Raw genomic sequence first — 25,862 nt, forward strand, 5'->3', positions numbered from 1 at the left:
GTGTCTTTATCCCCAAAGATATTAGATGCCAAATAAACAGAGTATCTGACAAATTTCACAAGATGTGGTATGAAACTCGTCCCAACTTGCAGATGAAAAGTGTAATAGCAACACTTACATTATCACACTTGCACTCCAGTGAATAAGTGGGCATGTTAGGCTGTTGATTGTGGAGGTTTGTTTGCTTTCTGTCTCCTACTTGCTCTCTCATGCACATGCGCCACTCCTCTCTATCATAAAGGAGGAGGTCTCTCTCTTTAACCTTTGTGTGTGTGGCTAATTGTGCTAAGTGGAGTAGCTTAATAGAGTGGAAAATAGTCCTCATAATTTTCCCAGAGAGCTAGCAGTGACCTTCTCTAAAGACAACGGCTATCTCCATTCTCTCTACATCGCTGGTTTTATGATATGAAATGTCAAACCACTGGGTTCCTCAGAATAATTAAATCAAATAAATTATTGCACCTAGGCAGAACCATCTTGTAGCCTAACCCAATTATAATGCACTGTAAAGCTAATTATTAACCATGATTACAATTAGTCTAATTTGAATAAATGTAGTCATTAGCGGGTTCATTCTAGTCAGTGAGTATGAACTGTGGGGGATGATGGTCTCTCTCAATCTCTCCCACTCACCGAGGGAAAGGTGTGGATTTGCATCATTCTCTTCCTCCATCTTCATCCCATTTTTCACACAGTGACCTTCACAAAATGGCCTGCACCCTTCACCTTTCCTGAGCTTTATGTCTGCTGCTTCTAAGATTTATATTTGCTATTTATTCTTGTGCCACAGTGAGTACACTTTGAAATTAGAGGCACTTTGTGCTGTTTCTATTCTTTCTACTATTTTATTAGGAATCATGCATGTTTATTGTTGATGGATGAGAAGATTGATACGTATATTAGATTGTTAGCTTAGCATAAATACTGGAAACTGTTGGTCTGCCTTTTGTCTGAAGGTGGCAAAGTATTGGATCCATTACACCAGTTTATTAAATGTTTCATCTTATCCATGTTATTGCGTTAATATAGACCAAAATGTCCTCAGAGACATGATAGCGTCACGCAGTCAGCTGCACATCCACGATCAGAATCTCCGGTTTCACCACATACCCAAAGTGCACTGTTGGGTTGAACTCGATTTGATGATTTGATCTTTGTACCATGTTGGAAGCAGCTATCAGAAGATGCTGTGATCATAAAGGCATTGGCATGCTCAGCAACAACACAAGAAAATATCTTTCATGCCGTTACACCAGCAGCAGCAAACTCGAATCATTGATCCAAGACAGGATGAAGACATGCTTTCATCTTTTTGCACCAAATTCTGAGGCTTCTATCTAAATGTTGCAGGACAAATTGAGACTCATGAGACCAGGCAACTTTCTTCAATTCTTCTGTTGTGCAATTTTGGTTAGCTCCTATGAATTGCAGCCTCAGTTTCTTGTTCATAGCCAACAGGAATGGCTGCTTCAGCATTCAGAAACGCTTTTCTGTGCACCTTAGTGTGAAGCAGTCTGTCTGTTCTCCAACCTCAACAAGGCATTTTGACCACAAGAAAGACAGTTGAATGGTTTCAATCTTGTGTAACTTTCATCATTAGACGCAGAAAGGAGATTTCCCAACTTTGAAAGATTATCAAACATTCCTGTTATGTTTGTATATGTGTCTAAAATTTCCAGATTCGTAAGCAAAGTGGAATCCACCCTTCTTTAGAGAAAAGCTGCACTTAAAAACTGTATTTACAGAAATCAAACACTGTACTCTTTAGCATCTCTTAATATGATGTATTAGTACTGTAATCATAAATGCATTTCAAAACTGACTTTTACAGTGCCTTATTACACTGCAGTAAGAGAGCCTGGACAACAGTTTCTTCCCACACAGTCTCCTGAGTTTATAAAGAATAGTTAATGGTAAGAGCATTCTATAAACATCTGGCTCACAGGCCAGCAATGCCAACAAACAAAGAAACAAAGTTATGAGACCCGAAGCTGCTGTGCTGGAACTGGAACTGAACACAGCAAGCACAAGCCTCCCATTTACCCACACATGGCATACTTGCACCCAAAAAAGAAAACAAACATCATACTAACAGTTCATAAATATAGTCCTTCGGCTGCTGCACAGTTCCGATCGGAGAGCTGGATCTCTGCAGGAGGTACCAGGCTTACATGTTTACAGGTATTTCTCCTGGAAGAGGATCTGAGCATAGACTGTGTCGGGGCTGGAGGGTGTGGGGTCGGGGGTGGAAGGGACCGGGGGCTCCTGTCTTGGTCGGACAAGCTCCAGCTCTGCATATGTCAGACTTTCTTCCTGTGATATTCGAGGCTAGAGGAGAGAGGAATTGGGTAAAAGTACGTTCAGCTACAAAAAAAGAATTGTTGCTGTATATATGTGCAACAATTTCAGAATTTACAACTGGAAAAATAGTCACAGACAAGTAAGTTGTCAGCATTTCATCTTGTCAGCAAATTGTAGTTTTTGTCAACTTCCATGGTAAACATCTTTTCTGTTTCCCAGCAGCAGAATCTGTTTACGTTGTTTTCAGGACCTCTTGGAACATTTAGTTTACCCGGAAAACATTTGGTACAACAGGAGCCCTATCCAAAATCCTCAGATCCTCCTGGCTGCACTAATCTAATCAGCATGTTCGTGCTAAAGAAAAGCTCACATCTCCAGTGCTTCGTTTCAGTACAAAATTACAAGAACGCCATTAGACGAAATACTGATGATGCTTAGTTTGAGTAGTTTTCTTCTGTACACACTTGTTTGACACTTTTATTGAAGATATAAAACCAATGAAGCACTATAAATAAATAATTGTGTTTCAGAAGCAATAAAGCTAAATAGAATTATCAAGCTCATAACTGAATGAAGACATGGCAATAAACTGCTGTAGACAATCATGCAGTCGTGAGACAAATTCCCTCTTGCATGCATCTCAATAACAACTGTGCTCGCAGAAAAAAAATCTTTTCGAAACATTAATAAATACATTCTAAAGGTATTAAGTACCTGTGTTTCATAACTGATCTTCATAGTTTTAGTTCACATAGGTTTTGTGCTTGAAGGAAGAGACTTACAGTGGCAGATCTCCTTGGCTGAGTCTTCAACCTTCTGGGCTTTCGAGGTCTCTTTGCAGCAACGGGCACTGAAAACGGAGACAACCTTAATTGACTCAAAATAGCAGCCAGGAGGAATGAACTGGCAAATATTAAATTGTGGTTGAAGTCAAAATTGTCCTTCACAAGCACTTTGTGTTAAACCTAATCACAGTGTTGTTTAAAAACGGACGTGAATTCTTTCTTCTGCTGTTTTCAGTGACAGTGTTCATTTAATTCGTAACACACTAGGCAGGAATTTCACATTCTCTGACTGTTTTGTGCAAGCTTAATTCCTGCTTTTCTGCTTGCTGACAATTTACTGTAATTTACTGTTCTTTGCCAAATTCCTGCTCTTGGGGCTAGGGCCTCTCACGCCACTCTGTGACTCTGGTACCTCTAGTATGTTTCATCTTAGGTTTAAAATCTGAAACCTTACTTTATATTTTACTTTGTGAAGGACACTGCAGGACATTTTACCTTTGGCTGGTATGTGCAGTGGAGGCTCTTCAGGTAGCTTAGGTGGTGCTACTGCTTGTGTTCGGTCGGTTTTCTGTCTCATGTCTCTCCTTTGTGCGCTTGGGGAGGAACTGGAGCAACTACTAGAGCTTGTTACAGTCTCTCCTGAGCTGTAAGGAGTAGATAAAGTTGATCTTAATTTATATTAAAGCTAAAAATACTATTTTAAAAATGTGCAAATAAATAGACATTTAAAAATATTTCTGAAGCTCAACATAACGTTTGTTTGTTTTGCATATATATAATTGGCAAATACTGTGTTTGTCTCCCCCCCAGCTTTCTGATTTCTAAATAAAGAACATACTAGTACCTGCTTTCTGGACATTTGACCAGAGGGTAACTGGCTGTAGAGAAAGAAGCAATAAAGACAAACATTTGATGTGACGGTTTGTTTTAGATACAAATGTGGGAAACATAAAGCCATAAATCTACAGTTGCTTTGGGAAAACAAGTGGTTTTACATTTGAGCCTGTGTCTTCTGTAGAAGTACTGGCAGATTAGGATGAGAGTGAATAGGAAGATGGACAGCAGGCCCAGTGAGCAGATCAGCACAGCACACAGATACACATCTAAAAACAGAGACATCAGAATAGAATAAGCTTTATTTAAGCAAGATGTGTAAATGAGACAGAATTAGGAATAGAGCTGAGAACAGTACCTGCAAACAAAAGCCACAATCCTTCACTTCTACCATCCTCGGGTATAAAGTGCACTGTAGAAACAGACATTTTAAAATGTCATCAGAAACTGTACATAAAAGATGGAAACTGTGCCCAGACTGAGTATCTTTATATTTGTTGATGTCTGAGGGCTGTGGCTCTGTACAACAAACCCCAGTGGTTCTTGGAAATATCCAAACCACTGTCATAAAGCGAGAGTCTGCTTCACCATCAGCCAAACACAACATTAACACACACACACACAGACACACACACACACACACACACACATATAGTAGCTGTGTTGCTGTTCTTGGACCATGTTTGGGGGTTCCCCATTGTTCCACATATCAGCTATCAACAGTGTTCTCTTTGTCCTTATTAACAGGTCAGGGGTATTTAGGGAGAGGTTGAGGAGAGTAAAGACTGTCTCTGCTCTCCATAATGAGATTTTAATATGACTTTTCCACACAGGTTGATGCATATTGTAAGATATTAACTCTAATTGACTTTTAGCCTGTTTCCAGACCACTGAACTACATGCAAAATTGTCAATGTGTCTTCACTGTTCTGTTTCAGTAACACCCAATTAATGTGGAACACTGTGGGTTAGGGAATCTTTCTAGGATGGAAAAAGGTATAAAAAGTAAATAATCATGTTTTTGTTCTTCTTTTGTCTTGAAATGGAAGAATTTTTTTTCACAAATATTTTTCCAAGTCATCAAATATTGTCACTTGTTTTTAAAAATGCTCTTACCACATTCTATCTTTGCCATGAATATAAGTTTCTTTTAAGACTAATAAAGGTGTGGTGGGCCAGGCTATCATGTCTTTGCACTGTTAAGCTAAGATAAAGACTTGTGAAGCAGGCAAACTTTACCAGTCTTGTTCACCAGACAAGGCGACAGTTACAATTGGCTGGAATCTGGGCTGAGGTTAACCACCAGTTAAACCGCACATCTGATGAGAGCAAACACACTGAGGTCACCAGCTTCTCTGTAAGGGAGCTATTAAATGTAAACGCTCACTACAAATGTTTCTACATCATACCAATAGAGATACGTTTATGTGAAATGTAAATACCCTATACCCCTGTTACACCATCAGGTCCAAATTTAGGCTTATCTGAGGTCTTTCAGCTGTGAAGGTAAATGTGGAAAACAAATTACCAACCACTGAAACTGGCAGCTCAGTGAACTTGAACACAGTGTCTCGAAAGTTTACCAGTTTAGAAAATCAGCACGAAGCAATCAAACTTTCTTATTAAAGGTCTGAAGCTGGGAACTAGATATAAAGAAGAGGTTGGAGTTTTGTGAATGAAAGTAGTCCATTGACCTCTTTAGGGTGTAGTCTTTGCTTTATGCCCTGCAGACTGAGATCTGCAGACTAAGGGGTTCCCTCAATATAATTTTTTTTCCTCTTTGTTTACCCTCATAATGTCAGGTCTTCTGTTTCTGGTTCTGTGGTCAATGCATGGCGGAGATGCCTGAGGTTGTGTGGCTTCCTTAGTGGGACATTGCCCTGAATATAGGGCAGGGCGTTGTCAGGCTCTGTCTGACTCGAACCTCTGCGCTTTTCTTGTGTAAAACTATTGAAAGGTAAACTGAGTCACACACGGCCTCCACAAAGTGTGGCAAAGCATCATAAATCTCTAGTAAACCCCTTCACCCAGTGCATCTCACCGATGATCGGTCCAGTGTGTTGCACAGATAAAAATAAATATTGAAGAAATATTTATTACTTCATGTGATTTAAATGATTTCTTAACCCGTTTCTCTTTGTTTTGTTTGTTGGCACACTGAATAAGCTGCAACTAAACTCTCCAGTATTTTTTTATTTTTTTTCCTGAGGCTTGCATAAAAGTAAACCCAAAATGCTGACATCAGAGTTTTTGAACCCTGCCAGCTCAACAACACCCTACCTTTTACTCCTTACACACACACAGGCAGGGATTTTGTTAAGTGTGGTTTGGCTGTGTGAGCTCATTGTTTTGAGATGGAAATGCCAGAGGACTGGGGTCGCACTCAAACATACAGGCATGACCGTCTGCAAATATTGTAAGTTAAAGTTAGAGGACACATTTCTGCACAATCTTTGTTTCTTAGTAGAAGAAAATTGTGGCCCTTCCTTAATTTGGTTGTTTTTATTTCCAGATAACTTGGTTGACATTTTTACTAAAACGAATGTGGGCTAAGGGAATTCTTTGAAAAATAGCAGTCTGAAAATATTCTTTTTAATTATCTCCTGAAACAGTTTTATAGTTTTAATATGCAAATAAATAAACGAATCATCAGCTTAAATAAAGGTAATCATATACATATGATTACATGTGTATATGAATACAGAACAATAACTAGGAACATTGACAAGTCTCAAGTCCTCAATTCTCAGCATCCACCTCATAAGTCAGATGAGTCCATGGGTCTGTATTTTAAGAAATATGGCACAGAGATGTGAGGGAATACATCTTTTTACCTGTCAGCTGTGTGGTGCTGGTACCATTGGAAGTGATTCTCCATATGTCTCTGTGTTTGCGGATCTCCTGAACTTTACAGCTGTAAAAACCCTGGTCCGACCCAGTCACGCTGAGAATCCGCAACTGGTACACCTCTCCCTCAGTTTTCTCGTGCAGATGAAACTTTGGTTGTGGGAAACGGTAGGTGTAGTTCCCATACAGCTTCCTTCTCCTTATGCCCATCTTTACAATCAGAAACTGCGGGTGGTCGAGTACAGGAGGAGAGTTGGGTGGAAGGGAAGCAGGAGGCACAGGAGTAGGAGTGGTTAGAGGAGAGAAGAACCAGTGAAGAATCAGGACACTGGTGGTCCTCTTCCTTTGAGATACCAGACAGGACAGTGTCAGGTTGTCGTTCTCTGTTGCCAAGACGACAGGCCCAGGGGTCACTGTCACATTAAGAGCATGGCATACCTCTGTTGACAAAAAACCCCCACAAACGCTTTGGGTTATATATGCACAAATGTATACAGCTTTCATTTTAATTCGATTTTTTAAATATATCATTTAGTTTCAATCTACTCAGTATGTTCCTTTTCCAAAATGTCTGCTTCTGTTACTGTGTAATACTTTCTGAGTAAGATATCTAGGTAAATGTGTGTCAGAATAAAATTAAATCAAACCATAAGCCTCACAGAACGCTTATATGACTCAATCCTTCTTTCTAAATTAGTAATAAACTAGAGTTAAAAGTGTGTTTGTCTGCTGTCACAGCTTCAAACAATCACTGGTTCTATTTGTGCATCTTCCCATGATTGTGTGTGTATTCACTCTGTTTTAGCAAGGAAGCGTAAAAGCACTGCAAAAGAAACAGCTAAAGTATGACTTTACTTTCCTGGATGTGCTCTTGGTTTAGTCTGCTGTGAGCCAGGGCAGAGACAAAGAGGTCTGGACACAATATGTGTGACCAGACAGGCAAAGAGTAGCTACAGGTGGGAAACATTCATCCTCGGTATGGAACAACCCAGAACAGGCAAGGAGAAACATGGAAGGATAACAGGGACCATCTGGTCTTCCATGCTGCTTTTGCTTAATTTTTTCTTTTCTTTTCTTTCTTTTTCTTTTTTTCTTTTTTGGTCTTGTTTGTTGGGGAATCTCCCTTAGACTCTCTGGGGCTTGTCTAACACTATTTAATGTGGCAACAAAAGCAGCTGAAGTACTTCAAACAACATTATGCACAGCTGAAAAAATATATAGGACATAAAACACGAGTTGTAAGTCTGCTTTACAGCAGTTTTTAGGACACAAATTATATGTAAAAACTATACTGAGGTTTTCTCTGATCACAGACAACAAACCACCCTAACGCCACAACTGGTTGTTTTTTTTTTTTTGCTCTTTTTTTTGTAAACAACTTTTCAGCACCACACTATTAACACAATAACAAATGCACTTGCAAATTGTGATTATTGTAGATCTGATGACCTCTAGATGATAATTGTAGTTGTATGCTTTCTATTACTTTCTTACCAAAGGTCCATAATGCACTGAAACTTTGATGGTGGTGTGTGATGACAGCTCAAGTTACAACTCAAACACATATTGCCTCTTTTACGCCTGCTTGCTCACTTTCTCATTGCTGTATGCTGCGGTAAAGAAGGCACACTTACCTGTGACCAGAGCCTTAGTCAGGACAAGGATCACTACAGAGAAGTACATTTTCCACAGTCAGTGAATCCATAAACCCAGACAACTGCACAGCAACTTACACAAGCAGCTACATTCAAAACAGAGCCTGACTGCACAACCCACCAGAGCCCTTACCCACCATTAACTCTTCTCCTCTTTCTCCTCTTTTCTGTGTAATATGAAACAGTAAAGGCTCTGTTCCCACTTAGAAACTCCCACTCTCTCTCAGTACTCTCTGCCTCCCTCTCCCTGTGGCTGTCTCTCTCTCACTCTCTTTCTCTTGTGTGTCCTGCAAAACGTAGGAAATGTCATTTCCTGTGTTCCTGTGTTCTGAGTGTGTCCTGGACCGTGGCCCAAAACCCCCAGAACTCCAAAGTGATGGTCAAGTCTCGTGGTTTGTGTGCGCGCGTGTGTGTGACATTGTGTGCAGTTCTAAGAAGCATACACAGTAAACTGCTGAAAATGCATTTCCATCACCTCAGTCACCAGGAATAATGCTCATCTTGCATCTCGGAGTAAAGGCCAAATGCTGATGTTTATTTGTGTGAGGTTCATATTTTTGTGTATGTATGCATGTGTTTATGCATTTATGTCGAGGCACATTTGTCCCCGTGTGTGTGTGTGTGTCTGTCTGTGCTGGGACCTCTCCCAGCTGCTGGACAGAGTGGCATGGGTTTGTCTCTGGCTGTGGTTGTCAGACTGTCCCAGTGGTATGAAGCCTGCTGCTTTATTGGGCAGGCTAAACTGCTGAGGCAGGGCTTCTGCTGGCGCTTTGAGCTCTGCCAAAGCCAAATGGAATTACACAACAGATTTAACCCTTAAAGTCGTATGTAGTGTTCTCTTAAGAGGAACTGAGTCTGTGGGAATCTACTGGTTTGTTTGTTTTTTTGTTTTTTTTTTGCAAAGACAGACAGCTGTAATATAAGGTTAAGCCACAGTACAAGTTTTATAAATTGAGGATCATGTGTTAAAATGATACTTCTGATTTTGACTTCTTAACAAAATCTTGTGTTCAGAGTTTCCTTCAGGTTTTTCTCTTCCCAGGTCTTAAGTTCAGGTCTTTGCTCCAGCAGATGATTCACTCTGCTCTGCCCCACAGTGGTCAAAGCAGGTTACTGCTTCTCAGGGGATCAGCAGTATGGTTATGTTAAACTGGAGAGTATAGGCATGCATTCTCACCACAGCTCCGTACATTTAATTGGAGTGTGTGGATCAAGGGAAATAAAAGAAGGCACATTTTCACACTCTCGTGGGTATAATATTAAAAGATTTAAACATTTGGATTGCTTCATACAGTAAAAAGGACACAAAATAAATGCCATCAACAAAATGTTATTTTCCTTTATCTCTCAGGACATATTACTGCACATTACAATAGCACATTGTAATTGTCTTATGCAATCATAAAAAGACTCTTCATTTTGAATCACTCAGGCCCAGGGTACATTTCAGAAGTCAGAACAAGATGTCATTATATTACATTATATTATGGTTGTAAAATAAAATCAGCCTCTTGCATGAACCTTTTTATCTTTTCCTTTTGGTTTATTTCTAACTTTTACAAAGAGGTTTAAAATACAGCCACCGTGATGAGAAATGATTAATTGATTATTATCTGATTCAGCCCATGTCACGCTACTGTTTCACAGCAACCCAGAAACAATTTTTACAAACATTCAGCTTAAAAAATAGACTACTGTATGATATTAATTCTTAAAAACAGCAACAGCCACATCACCATTTTTTCACTCCATACATGGCTGAATTAAAAAAACTATGCTTCTGAATCTCAAAATCTCCAATTTGTGCTTAAAGGTAAAGCCGGCTTGTCAGTAGCAAAGGTTTTTCCAAACAACTTTTGATATACCGTATGATATATAATAAAATGCAATTAGGTTGAACAGGCAGTGCTAATGACACTGTTTACACAAGAAGCATAGCTTAGCTTCTCACATTCAAAGTCAAATGGAATGGTGAACTCTGTAAAACAAGTAAATCAACAGCGAATCTCCAAAAGCAGAAACAATATAACAGTTTGCTATAGAGACTTATTAAAACTACAAACCAAAAACATTCTGAGACTATTTTCACTTGAAAAAGTCATTTGCAACCACTTAAAATCATGTATATTATGATCCATTCACTCTTTACTTTATTAAATATTTAATATCAGTCTTTACTCTCACCAATCAGACACCTCCATAAAGTCCTCCAGTTCACTCATAGCTATTATATCACGAGGATTATATTGCGAGTGGGCTGAGTTATCATTTTCACAAACTGAGCTTCCTGCAAGCTGGCTGTTTGTGTCACACTCTGGGAACGACTCATATGAGCCATGTGTGCTGTAAATTGTGTTACAGGTTTTGTCTTTGTCATTAACTGTGTCCATGTACGGGGTCTTCTCTGGACTGTAGCGATGCCCATCAGAGTTTTGTCCCAGTTCAAAAGCCTGATGTCCAGGCTGCTGGTTCTGGTGGAGAGTTGCAGGAACCTGCGACTTGTTGGGATGCAGGGAATTGATACTTGCAGGCTGGTAGTGTTGGGGATAACCGTGGTACCCTTGATAAAGCACAAAGGGTTTGCCAGCAGGAAAAGTCTGGGAGAAGGGCTGTTGCTGGGACTTGATCTGCATCTCAGGCTGTAGGCATGTTTGCTGGGGTTGAGGTTGCGAGATGCTCTTGCCAGACTCGCGCACATTCAGTTGGATATACTTTCCTGTCTGTGGGTCAAAGAAAGTCTTCTTTTTCACTTGAACAGGCAGGTCCACTACAAAATACTGACCAGAACCGGGGTCTTGCAGCACCTTGCGCTGGGTCAGAGGGTAGGCCTGGGGATAGCTTGACTCTACATGATACTGTGTCACTGGAGCTGGGTGGTGGGCTTGGTGGAAAGTGGGAGAAGAGGGAACATGAGCAACAGTCTTAGGAGCAGCAGTATGGGAAGCAGGGCCAGTAGCATAATGAGACACACCAGGGAGGGAAACGGCGGCAGTATGAGGGATAGAAATAGGACCAGTGGCATGGGGGGAAGCGTGGAAAGAGTGGTGTTCTGTATGGGTGGAAGGCAAGCTGGACCCCGACACAGGAGCATTAGCAAGGGAGACAGGTGAGGAAAAATGAGGGGAAGCCATAGCATGGCGATTAGAGGATCGTACCTCAGTGGATGAAGAGGAACGAATAGTGGAGACCTCTTTCTCAACTCCAGAAAGGCTGTCTTCGCCAACTTTGGACAACTCTTTCTTCATTCTCCGGGTAGTTAGCCTTTGAGCCCTCCGTAGGGCTTTCTCGCTCTTTGGGGGAACAGCTGGAGGCTTGCCCAAAGAACGGGAGACATCACTGCTGAAGCTACATGCTGATTCTGGTCTCTCATAGTCATAAAGACCTCGTATGTCTGCTAGGTCTGCTGCACTGGTGGCAAAACTTTCCATATCTTCAGACATATTGCTGATAAGAGAGCGTGAGTCATCTTCCTCCATAGCAATGCTTCTCCTGGAATAGGGCCTATAATGAGGGATAGGGGCTGAGTGATCCTGTGGTGAAGATGCTGACTGGAAAGTTGAAGATTCACTGATAGCAGTGAGTCTATTTAAACCTGTGTGATGCTGGACAGGAGTTCCAGCACTGTGTCTTATTTTCTCCTGTCCTTCCTCTCTTTTCTCTAATCCCCTGTCACTGGGTGAACCCACCCGGAAATCTTCTCCAAAGCTCTTATAGAATCGTGGCTTAACCGATTTGGTGGAAGTGGAACCTCTGAAGGTGTTGTCCTTTACTCTGAACATTAAGGGCTTGACTCCTAGAGCAGGTGAGGAAGTGTTGGATCGGGGCAGAGATGGAGCTGGAGATGCAGGGGCATGGGGTCTATAAGATCTCGTGTGGGACCCATGGGACTCAGTTGACTCATTTTCTGATAGATTGTTTCTTTGTTGGGAAGGTGAAGGGGAGCATAGCTGCCTTTCTCTTTGTTTTGTCTCTGATTCTGTTGAAGTAATGGCATAGTACTGGAGAGCATCCACCTGTGCTACTCTTTTTTCCTCTCTCCGATTATCTCTCACCTTCTCACTGTCAGCTGTTAACTTTTCTTCTTCTCTCTTGTTAGCCTTGATGTTATTCTCTCTTTGAGCTAGCATGCCTTCTTTTTCCACTCTCATCTCATTTTTCAGTGCTTCTTGGCTGTTTTCATGAAGTTTAGGTCTCTCTTTGGCTTGCTTTTCTTCCTTTATGATGTTTACTCTTTCTACAGCTCTCATTTCTGCCTCCCCTGTTTGAGTTCTCATCCATTCTTCCTTTTTCTGCCTTTGTCTGTCTTGCTCTTCCATTTGTATGTGTTCGATCCTTTCCTCTTCTGAAATATGCATAACTTTATCTCCTTCTCTTGGTTTTCTTTTCTTTTCTGCTTCAGTATTGGCAAGTATCTTCTCCTCAATCTGTCGTTGTTCCTCAATCAAAGCTGCTCTCCTCCTCTGTTGAATCTCTTGAACTGCTCTCCTTTGTTGCTCTCTTTGAGCTACTCTCATCTGTAGCTCTTCTTCTGCAGCTTTCTGTAGCTTTTCTTGTGTAGTTTTCTTCTGTTGCTCTTCTTGTGCAGCTCTTCTTTTCAGTTCTTCGGCAGCCCTTTGTTTTTCTTGTGCTACTCTCAGTTGCTCTTCATGCACAGCTCTTCTCTGTTGCTCATCTTGTGCAGCTCTCCTTTGTTGCTCTTCTTGTACAGCCCTTTTCTGTTGCTCGTCTTGTGCAGCTCTCCTTTGTTGCTCTTCTTGTGCAGCTCTCCTTTGCTGCTCTTCTTGTACAGCTCTTCTCTGTTGCTCGTCTTGTGCAGCTCTCCTTTGTTGCTCTTCTTGTACAGCTCTTTTCTGTTGCTCGTCTTGTGCAGCTCTTCTTTGTTGCTCTTTTTGTGCAGCTCTTCTCTGCTGCCCTTCTTGTGCAGCTCTCCTTTGTTGCTCTTCTTGTGCAGCTTTCCTTTGTTGCTCTTCTTGTGCAGCTCTTCTTGTAAGGTCTTCAGCAACCCTCTGTTTTTCTTCTTGTGCTATTCTTAGTTGCTCTTCGTGCACAGCTCTTCTCTGTTGCTCTTCTTGTGCAGCTCTTCTTTGTTGCTCTTCTTCTGCAGCTCTCCTTTGTTGTTCTTCTTGTGCAGCTCTCCTTTGTTGCTCTTCTTGTGCAGCTCTTCTTTTCAGTTCTTCTGCAACTCTCTGTTTCTCTTCTTGTGCTCTTCTTAGTTGCTCTTCTTGCACAACTCTCCTTTGTTGCTCTTCTTGCACAGCTCTTCTTTGTTGCTCTTCATGCGCAGCTCTTTGTTGCTCTTCATACACAGCTCTTCTTTTTTGCTCTTCTTGTGCAGCTTTTCTTTGTTGCTCTTCTTGTACAGCTCTTTTTTGCTGCTCTTCTTGCACAGCTCTTCTTTGTTGCTCTTCTTGCACATCTCTTCTTTGTTGCTCTTCATGCGCAGCTCTTTGTTGCTCTTCATACACAGCTCTTCTTTTTTGCTCTTCTTGTGCAGCTTTTCTTTGTTGCTCTTCTTGTACAGCTCTTTTTTGCTGCTCTTCTTGCACAGCTCTTCTTTGTTGCTCTTCTTGTGCAGCTTTTCTTTGTTGCTCTTCATGTGCAGCTCTCTGTTGCTCCTCTATTCTTCTGTTCTTCTTTTCCTCAATTTCTTTCATTCTCACTTTTTCTTCTCTTTGTTCTGCTCTAGTATCCTCTTCTTTCTGTTTGACTTTTCTTTCTTCATCTGATCTCTCTGCTTCCCTCTGCTTCTCTCGCCTCTCCTTGATCTTAATAGCTACGGCCTCACGCTCTTTTGCTCTCCTCTCCTCTTCTCTCTGAGTGGCTCTCCTCTCTTCTTCAGCCAGAGAAGCTCTACTCTCATCCAATATGTGCTTTATTTTCATGTCTTCTTCTCTTTTTATCTCTTCAGACATGAATGCTTGCTCTTCTTCTAATTGTTTTTTCGTACGCTGCTGCTTTGCTATGATTATTCCATGCTGAGTTTCAAGACTTTCTTCTTTTAGTTTTTCTGTCCTCTCATCGTCAGTCTTAGGCCCCAGGTCTTTATCTTGATGTTTTTCAAATCTCCCATCTTGCATTTGTTGGGTAAAATTTTCTTTCCTGTTGCGCATTTGCTCCATGGTTGGATGTAGAGAGTCGTTAACTACAAAAGATGATGTTGCTGGTTGCAAAGAATGACTATTTGTCTGACAAACGGTTTGATCTTTTTGGCATCCCTTTTGGGGGCCAGCTTCAGATATTTGTATTGTCTGAGTTTTTGGTGAATGGTTCCTTTCTTTGTGTTGGGTGTATTTTGCTGCATTGTCTACCGGGCTTTCCTTCACTTTGGAATCTTGTCTTTCTTTTTCTCCCAGTTTGAACATCCCTGTTCTTTGATGCTCTTTGTCTGTGATGGGAAATACTAGTAGTTTGGGTACTTTATTCACCTTAGCACTCATTTCTGTCTTATCTGGCAAACTTTTCTCTTTTACAGAGTTCTCATGTGGGTCAGTAGTAAACACAGGACGTCTGCTATGACGGGTCTGTATTAGTGGAAAGAATCCTTCCTTTTTGTTGGGTGGGTATTCCTGAAAAGTATTTGCTTCTCTGTCCTCTGAAACAATTACTTTTAACCTTGCATAGTCTGCAATTGCTGATATCTCTGGTGTTGTGGATAGCTTTCCTTTTGGTTTTGTTTTAACTTCAGGTTTTTCTTGAAATGTGCTCTCCCTTGCTGGGAATGACTTTCTTGAACTTTGTCTTTCGGTTGCCGATACAGTGGAGTGGTTCTCAGTTTGTTTTCTAATGTGATTAGCTTGTTCTGCCTTAGCATTTTCATTATTATTCCATCTCTTCCTAGATCTGTCTGTCTGTTTTGATTCTAGCTTATCTTCTGCTTCCCAATTTTTCCTTTTAGCATCTTCATCTTGAACTGTACTTGAATCGGTTGTTTTTCTTTTACTTTGATCCACAGTGAACACAAAGGCTTCAATCTTTCCTTCATTGTGTGTTTTATTGCTGGCAGCTGTTCTGTTTGGTGGTAACCCTGGAAGTCCCCTTCCCTCTGATGCATCTCTATCAGTTTTGCTATTGTACTGTGGCTCATTGCTGGTTTCTGTTATCCCTTGTACTTGAAAGTAGTCTCCATCTGCTTGTTGTTCACTTGATTCACCCACCAGTTCCTCACATTTCTTTACTTTTTCAAGCTCTTCATTCTCAGATTGAGTATTCTCGCTTGTTGCATTGTTGCTATTCTGTTGATTGCTAAATTTCAGCGAATCAGACAGTTTTCTAACACTGGACAGCACATGTTTGTCATCAGAACTAGATCTCTCAGTGCATGCTTGTTCTTCTGTGCTTAAAGTGATAACTTTTTCTTGGCATCTAGATGATGTAACTTCTTTCTCTTTATTAGCTTGCACTCGATCAAATGGCAAAGTTGCACCATCTTCTTTTCCAACTATCGCCATGTTATCCGTCTCAGTTACTGATGGTACAACTCTGATGGCAATGCTGTCAATGTGCACGTTATCATTCTCTTTTTTATTATCCCTGATTTGGTTGTCATTATATTGAAATTTGTGTGATCCATGTGTGTTTTCATTTTTGAATAACTTGTTGGAAGGACTGGTGTTTAACATTTTTGGAACTATAGAGTCATGTTTGTTTTCCTCAAGCAGCGGTGCTGTTTTGCCATCTGCATTGCTGATGTTGGCCTGATTGTCCACATTTGTCATATCTTCTTTCAGAGCTTGCTTGGCAACCTGCTTTATCAGCATTTCAGCATCATTCATGTTGTTGATTCCAGTGTTCACTGTTGTGACAGCTAAGTTCTCATTGCTATGAGCTGTTTGCACTTTTTGTGGATTTTTCTCTTCATCTGTCCTCTCTCTTAGCATTTTATCTGTGTTGTGATCCTTTTCTTGTCTTGCTTTTATGTCCTCTTTGTGGTGAAGGGGTTGAGTTTCACCTGGCACTTTATTTTTAGCGGGTACAGTGATGGTACCTTTTTTGGTCAAGGTTTCTGGCTGTGTTTCTCCCTGAGGTTTTGTATTCATAGTAGAACCATCCTGCTGAGGATGTGTCCTTTCCTGACACATCTTCATATTGTTCTTTACTGCTTCTGAGAGTGGTGTTTCTTGCACATTTTCAGGATGACTTTCTCTAATAAATTTAGCCTGATCTTCTGTTTCCTGCGTGTTATTTTTCTTTATGACCTCATTTGAAGATGTGTTTCTTTCAGTTAATTCTAGACATGAGTTGGGCGAACACTTATCCAGGTCTGAACTGTTGTTCTCTTTCTCTGTTACATTCATATTGTTTTGAGCATTGTTATTCCCTTGACCAGTGTTCACAGTTGGCTTTCTTTCGTGTACAGTTACCATTATTCCCATAATCTGCAAGCTATGATCAGCTGCAGGTTCTTTTTTCTGACCAAAGACAATGTTTAGTGAAGGTGCTAAGTCTACATAAGCTTCTTCTTTACTTTCAGCCTTTTCTGTCATCACAGGTTTGGAGCTTGCAGCTTTGACACAGGTGGCATCTGCAGGATCTTCTTCCTTTTTGCTGGGAATGTCAGTTTTTATATCTGAAGAGTCTTTAACTCCATCTTTTGGTTTTCCAGATATTTCTGCATGATCTGCTTTCTGTTCATCTTGGTTGATCGTGAGTGGCTGCTCTTTATTTTGCATTGGTTTGGACTCCAGCTTTTGATTTTGTAGCAAGCATTCAGTTGTGCTCATGATATTATGAGTGGTGGTTGCTGCAGATTTAACTGGTATAGTAGCAGAGCTTGAAGGTGAAACAGACTTGACACGGTCCATCTGTACTCCTAAAGATCCCATCTGAGGCTTCAGTGTTGCATTACTGGGTATTGTACTTTCATGCTTTTTAGACGCCTCCTGCGATGGCGTCCTCTGTCGTATCTTAACTGTCTGACTACCAGCTAATTGCTTGGAAGAATTTTTGGATATGAATCCATCTCGTATAGCACAGCCCTTTTCTTTAATTGCTGAAATTTCCTTTTCGGCATGAGCTTTTATCTTGGAAGTCAGAATCTCTTGCTTGGTCATGGCTCTTTCTTTATGAGACAGTGATTTGGGAGGCATAAAATGCTGATCTTTACTTGGGCCTACATTGTGCTCAGCTGACTTAGGTTTCCTTTCATGGGGTAGCAGTTTCGCCCAATCAGAATCTCTTTGCTGTGAAACCTCAGTGTCTTTCACAGGGGTGCATTTTTCTGATTTTTCAACACTGTTGTCCTTCATGTTATCGCTAACAGTGTCAAAATTTGCTCTGTTATTTACATTAGTTACAGAATAATTGGCACTGGGTAATTTGGATTCTTTGGCTGACTCATTGTAAACAGGCTGACTTTCAGAGACTTCACTGGATTTAAAGCCACCTACTTCCTCTATATTTTTTTGGTTAGCTATGATAAATCTGCTTGTAGGACTGTGTTCTTCTGTTGATTTCTCCTTATTTACTTTCTCAACTTTATTAGGAGGTAAAACTTGCTTTTCACAAGGACCATTTAATAAGACATTCCCTGCCACTGATGAATTGTTTTTGTTTGTTGAAATTCTGTTAGTACAGCCATATTTCTCTCTCAGATGTTCATAATCATCACTGCCTCTGCTGGATTGACCACTGCCTTTTCTGATAACTGTTTCTTCCTGGTGACACTTTTGAACGTCCTTATCTTTCTTTAGGTAATTCTCTTTTTCAGTTATATTTAACTTTAAAGGAACATCGTTCTTTGATGTGCCATCCTCTTTTATGATGATGGCATGTCTGCCTTTCTCTTTTTGCTCACCTCTCATTTTCTCTTTTATTTTGGCTAACTCTGCTTTAGCTTTAGCTAGCTCGGTCTTGACTTGCTTGACTTTATCTGGCTCACTTTTGACCAGTTGTGTAGCCGTTAGTTTAGCTGTGAGTTTAGCTGACATTTCCTGCATGCTTTCTGCTTTTATTAGCTCTGCTTTAGCTCGCTCCTGCTTTGCCCATTCTGCTTTTCCCTCTTCAGGTTTGGCATCTTGCGTTGTGCTTGTTCCTGTTGTAGACTGCTCTGTATTCACATGAACTGAAGCTTTTACTTCCTTTGCTTTTCGGAAACTCCCAGCTTTAATGTGGTCTGTTTGGATCTTCTCCACTTCAGCTACATTTGTCTTCACTTCTTTTGCTTCAGTTTGCTGCTCTTTTGCATGCTCTGTTTTTTGTTTTGTTTCTGTCTGCTCTTTCTTAACTTGTTCAGTGGTTACCTCCACTTGCTGGACTTGTGCTACATTGATCCATTTTTCTGTGGCCTGTTCAGTTTTAGCTTCCTCTATTCTCGTTTGCCAAGCCGGCTCGGTTTTTGCCAGTTCAGTTTTTATGGGCTCTTCTTTTAGCTTCTCTGTTTCTGCTCGTTCCGCTTTGACCTGCTTACCCCGCTCCTTTTTAATGTGCTCAGCTCTTGCTTCCTCTGTGATATTTCTTGGCTCATCTCTGACCTCGTGTACTCTGGTATGTTCAGCCTTTGTCTGCTCCTCTCTGGCAAGCTCTGGTTGTTTTTCTCTGAACTGTCTTGTTTGTTCTCCTTTTATCTTCTCCTCTTTAATTTCTTTAATATGTTCTGCTTGGGGTTGTTTCCCTCTCTCCTCCTTTATTAGTCCTGATTTGACCTGCTCTGCTGCGTCTTTCTGCGAATCATTCTGCCCTGCTAAAATTAACTTAGAGGGTTCTGCTTTAGGCTGCTCCACTTGAGCCCCCTGCTGAACTTTTGCCACCTCTGCCTGGGTGTGGTGGGATTTTATATGTTCTGCCATGACCTGTTTAGCCTTGACCTCAACAAACTGTCTCTCCGTCATCTGCTCTGCTATTTGGGGGGCAGATGTTTTGTCTGGGTTAAATGAATTTATGTGTATATTATGTTCAGACTGTGGTTTCACTTCTGAAGGCTGAAGACTCTGGACCTCGTGTCCCCTTGGAATTTGCACATATTGTTTTCTTTGACTTGTTTCACCCATGCCTATATGTTTGTCTTTAGCAGAAGAAAATGTCTGATGGCTTATACATTCATTGTCATTATATTTGTTATAATCCTTTTTAAAATAATGATCTTTCAAATCAGTTTTCTCACTACATCCAGAATATGTTTGAAGCACTCTTTTGTCCTGGTGACTTTCTTGCCTTGTGTTTTCCAGTAAAGCAGCTGTTTCTTGTTTCCATGGAGAGATAGTTGCATTCATGCTGAGCTTTTCTGTATCTTGGCTGTTTGTCTGCCTCCACTTATCCTGTAAGGAGACATTACTGTAATCATGTTTGTTGTGTTTGAGCTGCTCACATTTCTCCACCTTTGTGAATAGCCTTCCCACTGTTTCATTAAAAGGTTGTTCAATGTTTGGCTTGCTTATTAAATATTCTCCACTTTGATTGTTGTCAGCATTTAGCCTTGGTGTTTCTGTAGCTGAATAAGGTGTTTTATGTGTGTATAAAACCCCTCCCATCAGCCCCCTTCCTACATCAGCCATAGTATCCTGCCTATAGGGAGCAAATGATGCTAAATCTTCATGGAGATTCTGTCCATTAGCCAGCTTGCCAGTGTAGTTTTCAGGTAAAAATCCAGTAAACCCAGAGTGATGAACCATCTGCGCTTGCATCTGAGCTCTCTGGTAATCGCTTAAAGAGTATTCTGCATATTGGCCTGTAGTTGCCATTACAGGTTGAGAATTTGACATTGTAAGTGACAGTTCTGGGCTGTGATACTGGTTCATAGCAGCATTTGTCCTGCTGGATTCTTGTAGCTGTGAAAATTGAATTTCTGAATCTGGAAATTCAGGGATATCTATCACAGTATCTCTAGGCTCATGCGTTGGTGGCTGTTTGTTGTTTTCAGGCGTCTCCGCTGCTTTAAATTTGGTAGGACTGTAGGTGCTTTTTACTCGTTTTCTGTTGTCTTTGAGATTGAAGAGCAGACTCGTGGCTCTGGATTTGTAGGTGGACATCCTAATGTCGGGAGTCGCACCCCTGCTTTCAGCTCGTACTGGAGAATGCTCTACAGGTTGAGGAGAAGTTGCATAATGTTGGAGATCAGAAGAAACAGCTTCTTGATGTGCATGGACCAGAGGTGTCAGCAGCTGGCTGATGTTAAATGGCGTGGTGCTTGTGTTACTGCCAATAGCGTTAGGTGCCACTGTTACTGCATTATTGCCAAGACTTACATTTTCTTTTCTGTAAAGTACTGTTTGTTGGTTTTCTGTCACTTCCGTAGTAATATTTTGCTCTGTCATCATTTTGATTTTCTGCTGGAGGGCTTTGACAGAGCTAATGGTGTCCCTCACACGTCGAGACATCTCAATGGTAGGTGATGCAGTCGATGGGCGATGGGACGGAAGCCTGTTGGTTCCCACACTCTGGCTTCTTTTTCTGTGAGGGTAATGACCTGCCAACTCTGATTCACAGCGTTTCTCCACAGCTGAAGCGTTCTGTAGCACTGTAGATGTCGAGGTGGAACGTGGAAGAGCTGGTGAAATCATGGGTGCCAAGTTACTCCTTGGCCGTCTGATACCTGTATAATGACCCTGTGGTTGACCCATCTGTGAAGGCTCCTTGTACATAGGTGTCTCATACCATCTAGCGAACTCGGAACGGTGCATAAAGCCTGAGATTTGTCCTTGCTGGAAGGGAAACCTGTTATGGTCCCTCCACACCTTGAAGGGACTAAACTCGCTGTGTATAAAGACATTAGAGTTGCAGTTGACCTGTGTGCACATGCTCTGTTTATTGTGTGAAGATCTCATAAAAGAAGATGCAGAACTGTGAGACACTGCTGCTACATCAGATCCAAAGGAGTGGAGGTTGGTGTCTCCATATGAGAATGAACCAGAAGAGGGGAAATGACCGCTGTGAAAATTTTGCTGGTATGATGTAGAGAATTCAGAAAGTTCCCTCTGGATACTCATTAGAGCTGATTTGTCCCAGCTTGTCTCATCTTTCCACTCTCTGATTTTGTCATCCATTTCTACTCCATCCCTGTTTCGCTCAGAATTAAATGCTCTGATGAGAGAGGAAACTCTGGAGTTGCTTTTGCGTTGCTGTGAACTCAACTCTGTGGCTCCATTGCTGAGAAAGTTGAGCTGTTCCTCCTTTAAAGATGTTTCCTTTTGAGAGGTTTCCACAACGGAGTGCTGGAATGTGGCAGAAATCCTCCCCTGTGTCCTTTCTCCATGAACCTCCCATTGTGGATCTCTGTGAATCTCACCTCCATACATTCTTCCATAGCTCCAGTCTTGTCCATACTGCTGCACCTTGAGGCTGAAGTTCTCACGTGCAGCTCTCTTAAGTTCTTCCCTTTCTCCGTCCTCTCCGTCCTCTCTGTCCTGTCCGCTCTGGCTAAAGGCCAGCTGTCTGTCTCTCTGAGTGCAGGGTGAAGACAGACTTAGGTCTGAGTCATTATAAACAGCTTCATCGCCGATACAGAGACTCCTGAATGCCCTGTCTGTCAGACTGCAGACCTCACGGTCATTCTCATCCAAGAAGGACCCACCGCTGGAGGTGTCGCTGTAGCCTCCATCGCTGTGCCTTCGATGCCCGCCACTCTTTCGGCCAGAGCGGCGCTTCTCAACAGAGGTCATGATGCAGAATTGCAAACAAAAATGTCTGCCTTCAGTTGTTCAAACATTCATGCAAACATAGACCTCAAAATGACACTCTGCCTGCTGCTGGAGCTGCTGCACCCAGAATTTAGGGCCCTGGGTCAGGATTTTGTAAAGCCAGTAGCTCCTACGGCATCATGCCATTTAGCTGGCCTGTCTCCAAAACAATCCCAGAGTTAGTTGTTTTCCTAGAAGAAAAAAGAAATGGGAAATAGGCCAGGATGAGTGCTATAATCCATCACTATATACAACACAGTTTCATAACACTATTTTGCTCAATTTATTGCAAACTTATCCAAAGAATAAAATATATACAATATTCCCTCCTATGTCATTTGTTGTGGTGCTTACGTTTTTGGTTGCTGGTCTTGATACATTTAAATTTTCTTTTGCGTTAAGCCACAATGTACTGTATGTGGTTCTGAAAACAGCGCTGTAAATCCTTCCACTCAATCACCGTGACCTTCAGAGATCAGAGACATGTTGTGAATAAAACTACACTGTTGCTAGGCGCGGCGAAGACAGCCTCACGTGAGTTATTTAGGGTAATCAAGATGCATCTGTACAAATTTAGATGGGCACGCATGCACCGCAAATTGACTTCGCAGTGCAAGACAGAAACTGAGTAATCAGAGCTTGAAATGAACACACAATGTCACATTTTCAAGTCACTAATGCAGCTGATCTTCAATCAGCCTGTTTCCTGTCTAGTCAAAGAGGGAAAACATCTTATTAGGACTTGTCAAGTGTGACACTGAAACTTTTTTTTCTTTACAAAGGGGGTGGAAATTAGATTATAATATCCTTAAGCATAGCTCCTACTATTCTGGGATTTTTACATGTAAAAATTACCAAATCTACTGCCAGTAAAGTACATGATCTGTTATCTATTTTTTCAAACAAACTATATGTCATTTAGACTCCTTTAAATTATCATTAATTACAAAGAATGTTCTTCTTTCATAAATAAACATGCAAAGCCTTAATCTAAATGAAACTCAAAACATCCAAGGCCACATGTAAGATCTAAGTAGTAGAACAGCTGACACAGAAGCTTTACTTTTCCTGTTATTCACACTCATGAACTTCTTGTGGTGGGCTTCAAAATTCACTAAACTGAATTAGAAAATATATCCACAATTCTACAAATCACAAACCCTGGGTTAAATATTAAAATCTAGTTTAACATATCTGCAATAATGTAGTTTGTTTCTTCCCAGCTGCAGGATATAGGTGAGGTATCACATTCTTCTTCTGTTGTACTGTAAATGGGTAATATCATGGGTATATTTTGGTTAAATACTATGCAGCTGCCAAGCAGCCATCACCTTGCTCAGAGTACCCAGTGGTTCATTAATATCTTTTGACCTGGAGGCTATCCATCTGATACACATCTATAACACAGTTACTCACCACACTGCTGTACTGACCGACTACATCAGCATCTAATAAGAGCAACGCAGAAATAAAAAGTTTAAAACTATAATGCAACACTTTTCTCTATTAAGAAAAAAAAAACAAAAAACGCAGTAGCTTGAACAAGGCCACATGTTCCATGTCTTTGCATTGTCCCAGTACACTCACAACAAGCATCTTCTTTCAGTGTATTAAAAGAAACATTGAGAAAACAATCAAAGCAATGAAAACATTTTAGATTTTTGTTTTCGTCCCAGTCTGTCTTGACTCAAACAAAACATTTGATATATAGAGAGAGACTTCTTAAAAAAGAAGCATTAAAGACGTGCACAATTTTGACAGCCATCCCTCATTCGGCTGCATTTTTTTTTTTTTTTTGCAATGGTGTCTTGTAAAACTGCCAGCTTGATTTCAGCCCATTCTTGCATGTGACAGGTTTATTTTTGTGCAGTGACGGGTCTCCAGCTTAAACCTGACACCAAAGATGACTCGTTTTCAGATGGGACTCCAATCCAGTCCAAAGGAAGACTGAACGGGAATGTCTCTGTACCTTCTCAAAGGATAACAGTAAATGTATACTGATGTCAGCAAGTTTCAGTGGAACAAAATCAAATTCTATAAGTGCAGCTAAACACTGCACAGTACCTTCAGTAAGTCAATGTGTATTACCTTTTTACAAATGGGATCAGAGATTTTCTTATCTCTTACTTTTCTTATCTGTGTGAAAATCATTGAAATTCCAAGCTTAAGATTAATGTTATGTACATCTGTTATGGTCATGTTTTTTGGGGCATTTTTCATGTATTTCTTTCAAATATGAACAAGAATGCACACTGAGCTTCTTGTCTTACCTTTGAGTTTTATATTCCATAATTTGCGCCTTGTTGTAAACTCCTCAAAAGTGTTTCATCTCTCTAAAAAAGCCTTTGATGCTGATCCGATCTGTCCCCTCTCACAGCTCCAGCTCTCAGAAATCCAAAAAACCCCTCTATGTAGTCCACTGTCAGGTCTCTGAGCAGCAAGCAGGACTCGGGGCTGGAGACTAGACAGAAATAGAGGAGTTGTCCCAGGGAGAGTGTCCACCATGGGGGACCAGAATGAGGACTCGGGCTAGCATGTCGGTCTGTGAAATCCTTTGGTGTCGAGTGTCAGATGGATGAAACAAACAGCCTCTCAACTATTTATAAATCTGGACAGCTACTATTGGCCATTAGCAGCCAGAACTAACTGTCAGTAAACTGGAAACGTATTGCAAGTTTGTGAGGAGGTTGCAAGATCTAAACCAAGAGAAAACACTAACTTCCTGAGGATGTGCTATGGTGCTGGGTGTTTGGGAGGATGTATGGAGGGGCTGTAGCTTGGGTGCCCTTCTGGGAGACAGAAATAACTTGATTGTGTTGCACTCAAGTGCCGCCTTCTTTGTTGAACAGAACTGACAAGCACTATATTAAGTGTCAACAAGTGGCCTCTGGCCACTTTGGTTGAATGAAGCTTCATGTTGGAGACCAAAATGAGGGGATTTTTTTTCTAGCATTGTTGGGCTTTTTTCCCCATCTATTTCCTTTTATTTTTTGTTTGACACATCATGTCTGAGAGGTTAATTTTAACCTGAATTTTCACTTTATTACAGTACTCAAACCATGGCCCGTCTAATCTCCCTGACTACAGCCTCACTCAACCCCCAGCAGAAAAGGCCATAAGGCAAAGGAAGGGGAGGAACTGTACCTCCCCTTTCACCCCCATAGCTCCTTCCCCTCCTACAGCCTGCTGCTATAATAGGAGATTGCTGCAGCAGATAGTTTCCTGGGATTCTTGGCGGGTGCAGGGCTGGCCTGACAGGATGATGGACACACACACATGGGCCTTAATGGAAACGCACTCCTCCGCACATGCCCACACACACACACACACATACACAGATGGTTTTACGTAGAGCTCACTAAACTTTAGGAAAGGCTGATGTAATCCCTTTTTAACTAATCTCTTTCCGCCCTTCTAAACAGACTCCACCCACACGCCCTTCTCATGCTCTATTTTCCTCTCCACCCTGGAACCAAGTCAGTCGCTGACAATCAGCTGTATGTTCCACTCATATCAATAACAGATGCAAGTTGCTGTCATAATCTTGTTTTGCTATTTACTTTTGGGCCTTTAATCTACGAGTACGGTCTTTTAAAAAATTGTTTTGATTGATAAACTGTCCTTTGTAACATGCCTCAGTAAAAATAATCTGTATGTCATAAACCAAAAGGCTCAATTTCCCCACTTAGGTTAGACATGATGCCGCTCACATCAGTTTCCTGCTCACTAAGTCCCTCTAGTGGGCAAATTTAGATTACAAAACACACAGTTTTTACAGTTCTGTGCAGTAATGTGGACTTTTGATACAAACCTCTCAAGTTTTTGTACAA

General features: G+C 41.2%; 2 protein-coding genes across 3 annotated transcripts; both read right to left on the reverse strand.

The window, feature by feature from the left end:
* Positions 1 to 1,778: 1,778 nt before the first annotated feature.
* On the reverse strand, positions 1,779 to 8,605 carry vstm4a (V-set and transmembrane domain containing 4a). The gene is made up of 8 exons (XM_006807996.3): positions 8,402 to 8,605; positions 6,755 to 7,207; positions 4,279 to 4,332; positions 4,082 to 4,189; positions 3,931 to 3,964; positions 3,582 to 3,730; positions 3,084 to 3,151; positions 1,779 to 2,328 (listed from the first exon to the last, which is right to left on the reverse strand). The coding sequence occupies exons 1-8, from the start codon at positions 8,448 to 8,450 to the stop codon at positions 2,176 to 2,178; spliced, it is 1,068 nt and encodes a 355-aa protein (XP_006808059.1). The 5' UTR covers positions 8,451 to 8,605; the 3' UTR covers positions 1,779 to 2,175.
* A 1,139-nt stretch (positions 8,606 to 9,744) lies between these two features.
* On the reverse strand, positions 9,745 to 24,760 carry c13h10orf71 (chromosome 13 C10orf71 homolog). 2 transcript variants are annotated; one of them, XM_087850245.1, is made up of 3 exons: positions 24,303 to 24,760; positions 11,578 to 22,223; positions 11,148 to 11,303 (listed from the first exon to the last, which is right to left on the reverse strand). In XM_087850245.1, exons 2-3 carry the CDS (start codon positions 22,012 to 22,014, stop codon positions 11,283 to 11,285), a joined length of 10,458 nt encoding a protein of 3,485 aa, XP_087706371.1. In that variant the 5' UTR covers positions 22,015 to 22,223; positions 24,303 to 24,760; the 3' UTR covers positions 11,148 to 11,282. The 2 variants fall into 2 exon arrangements, with proteins under 2 accessions (XP_087706370.1, XP_087706371.1); XM_087850244.1 differs by having other exon boundaries at positions 9,745 to 22,223.
* Between the last annotated feature and the right edge of the window lie 1,102 nt (positions 24,761 to 25,862).

This window comes from Neolamprologus brichardi, chromosome 13 (genome assembly GCF_056152115.1).
Source record: "Neolamprologus brichardi isolate AB-2024 chromosome 13, ASM5615211v1, whole genome shotgun sequence".
NCBI lineage: Eukaryota > Metazoa > Chordata > Actinopteri > Cichliformes > Cichlidae > Neolamprologus > Neolamprologus brichardi.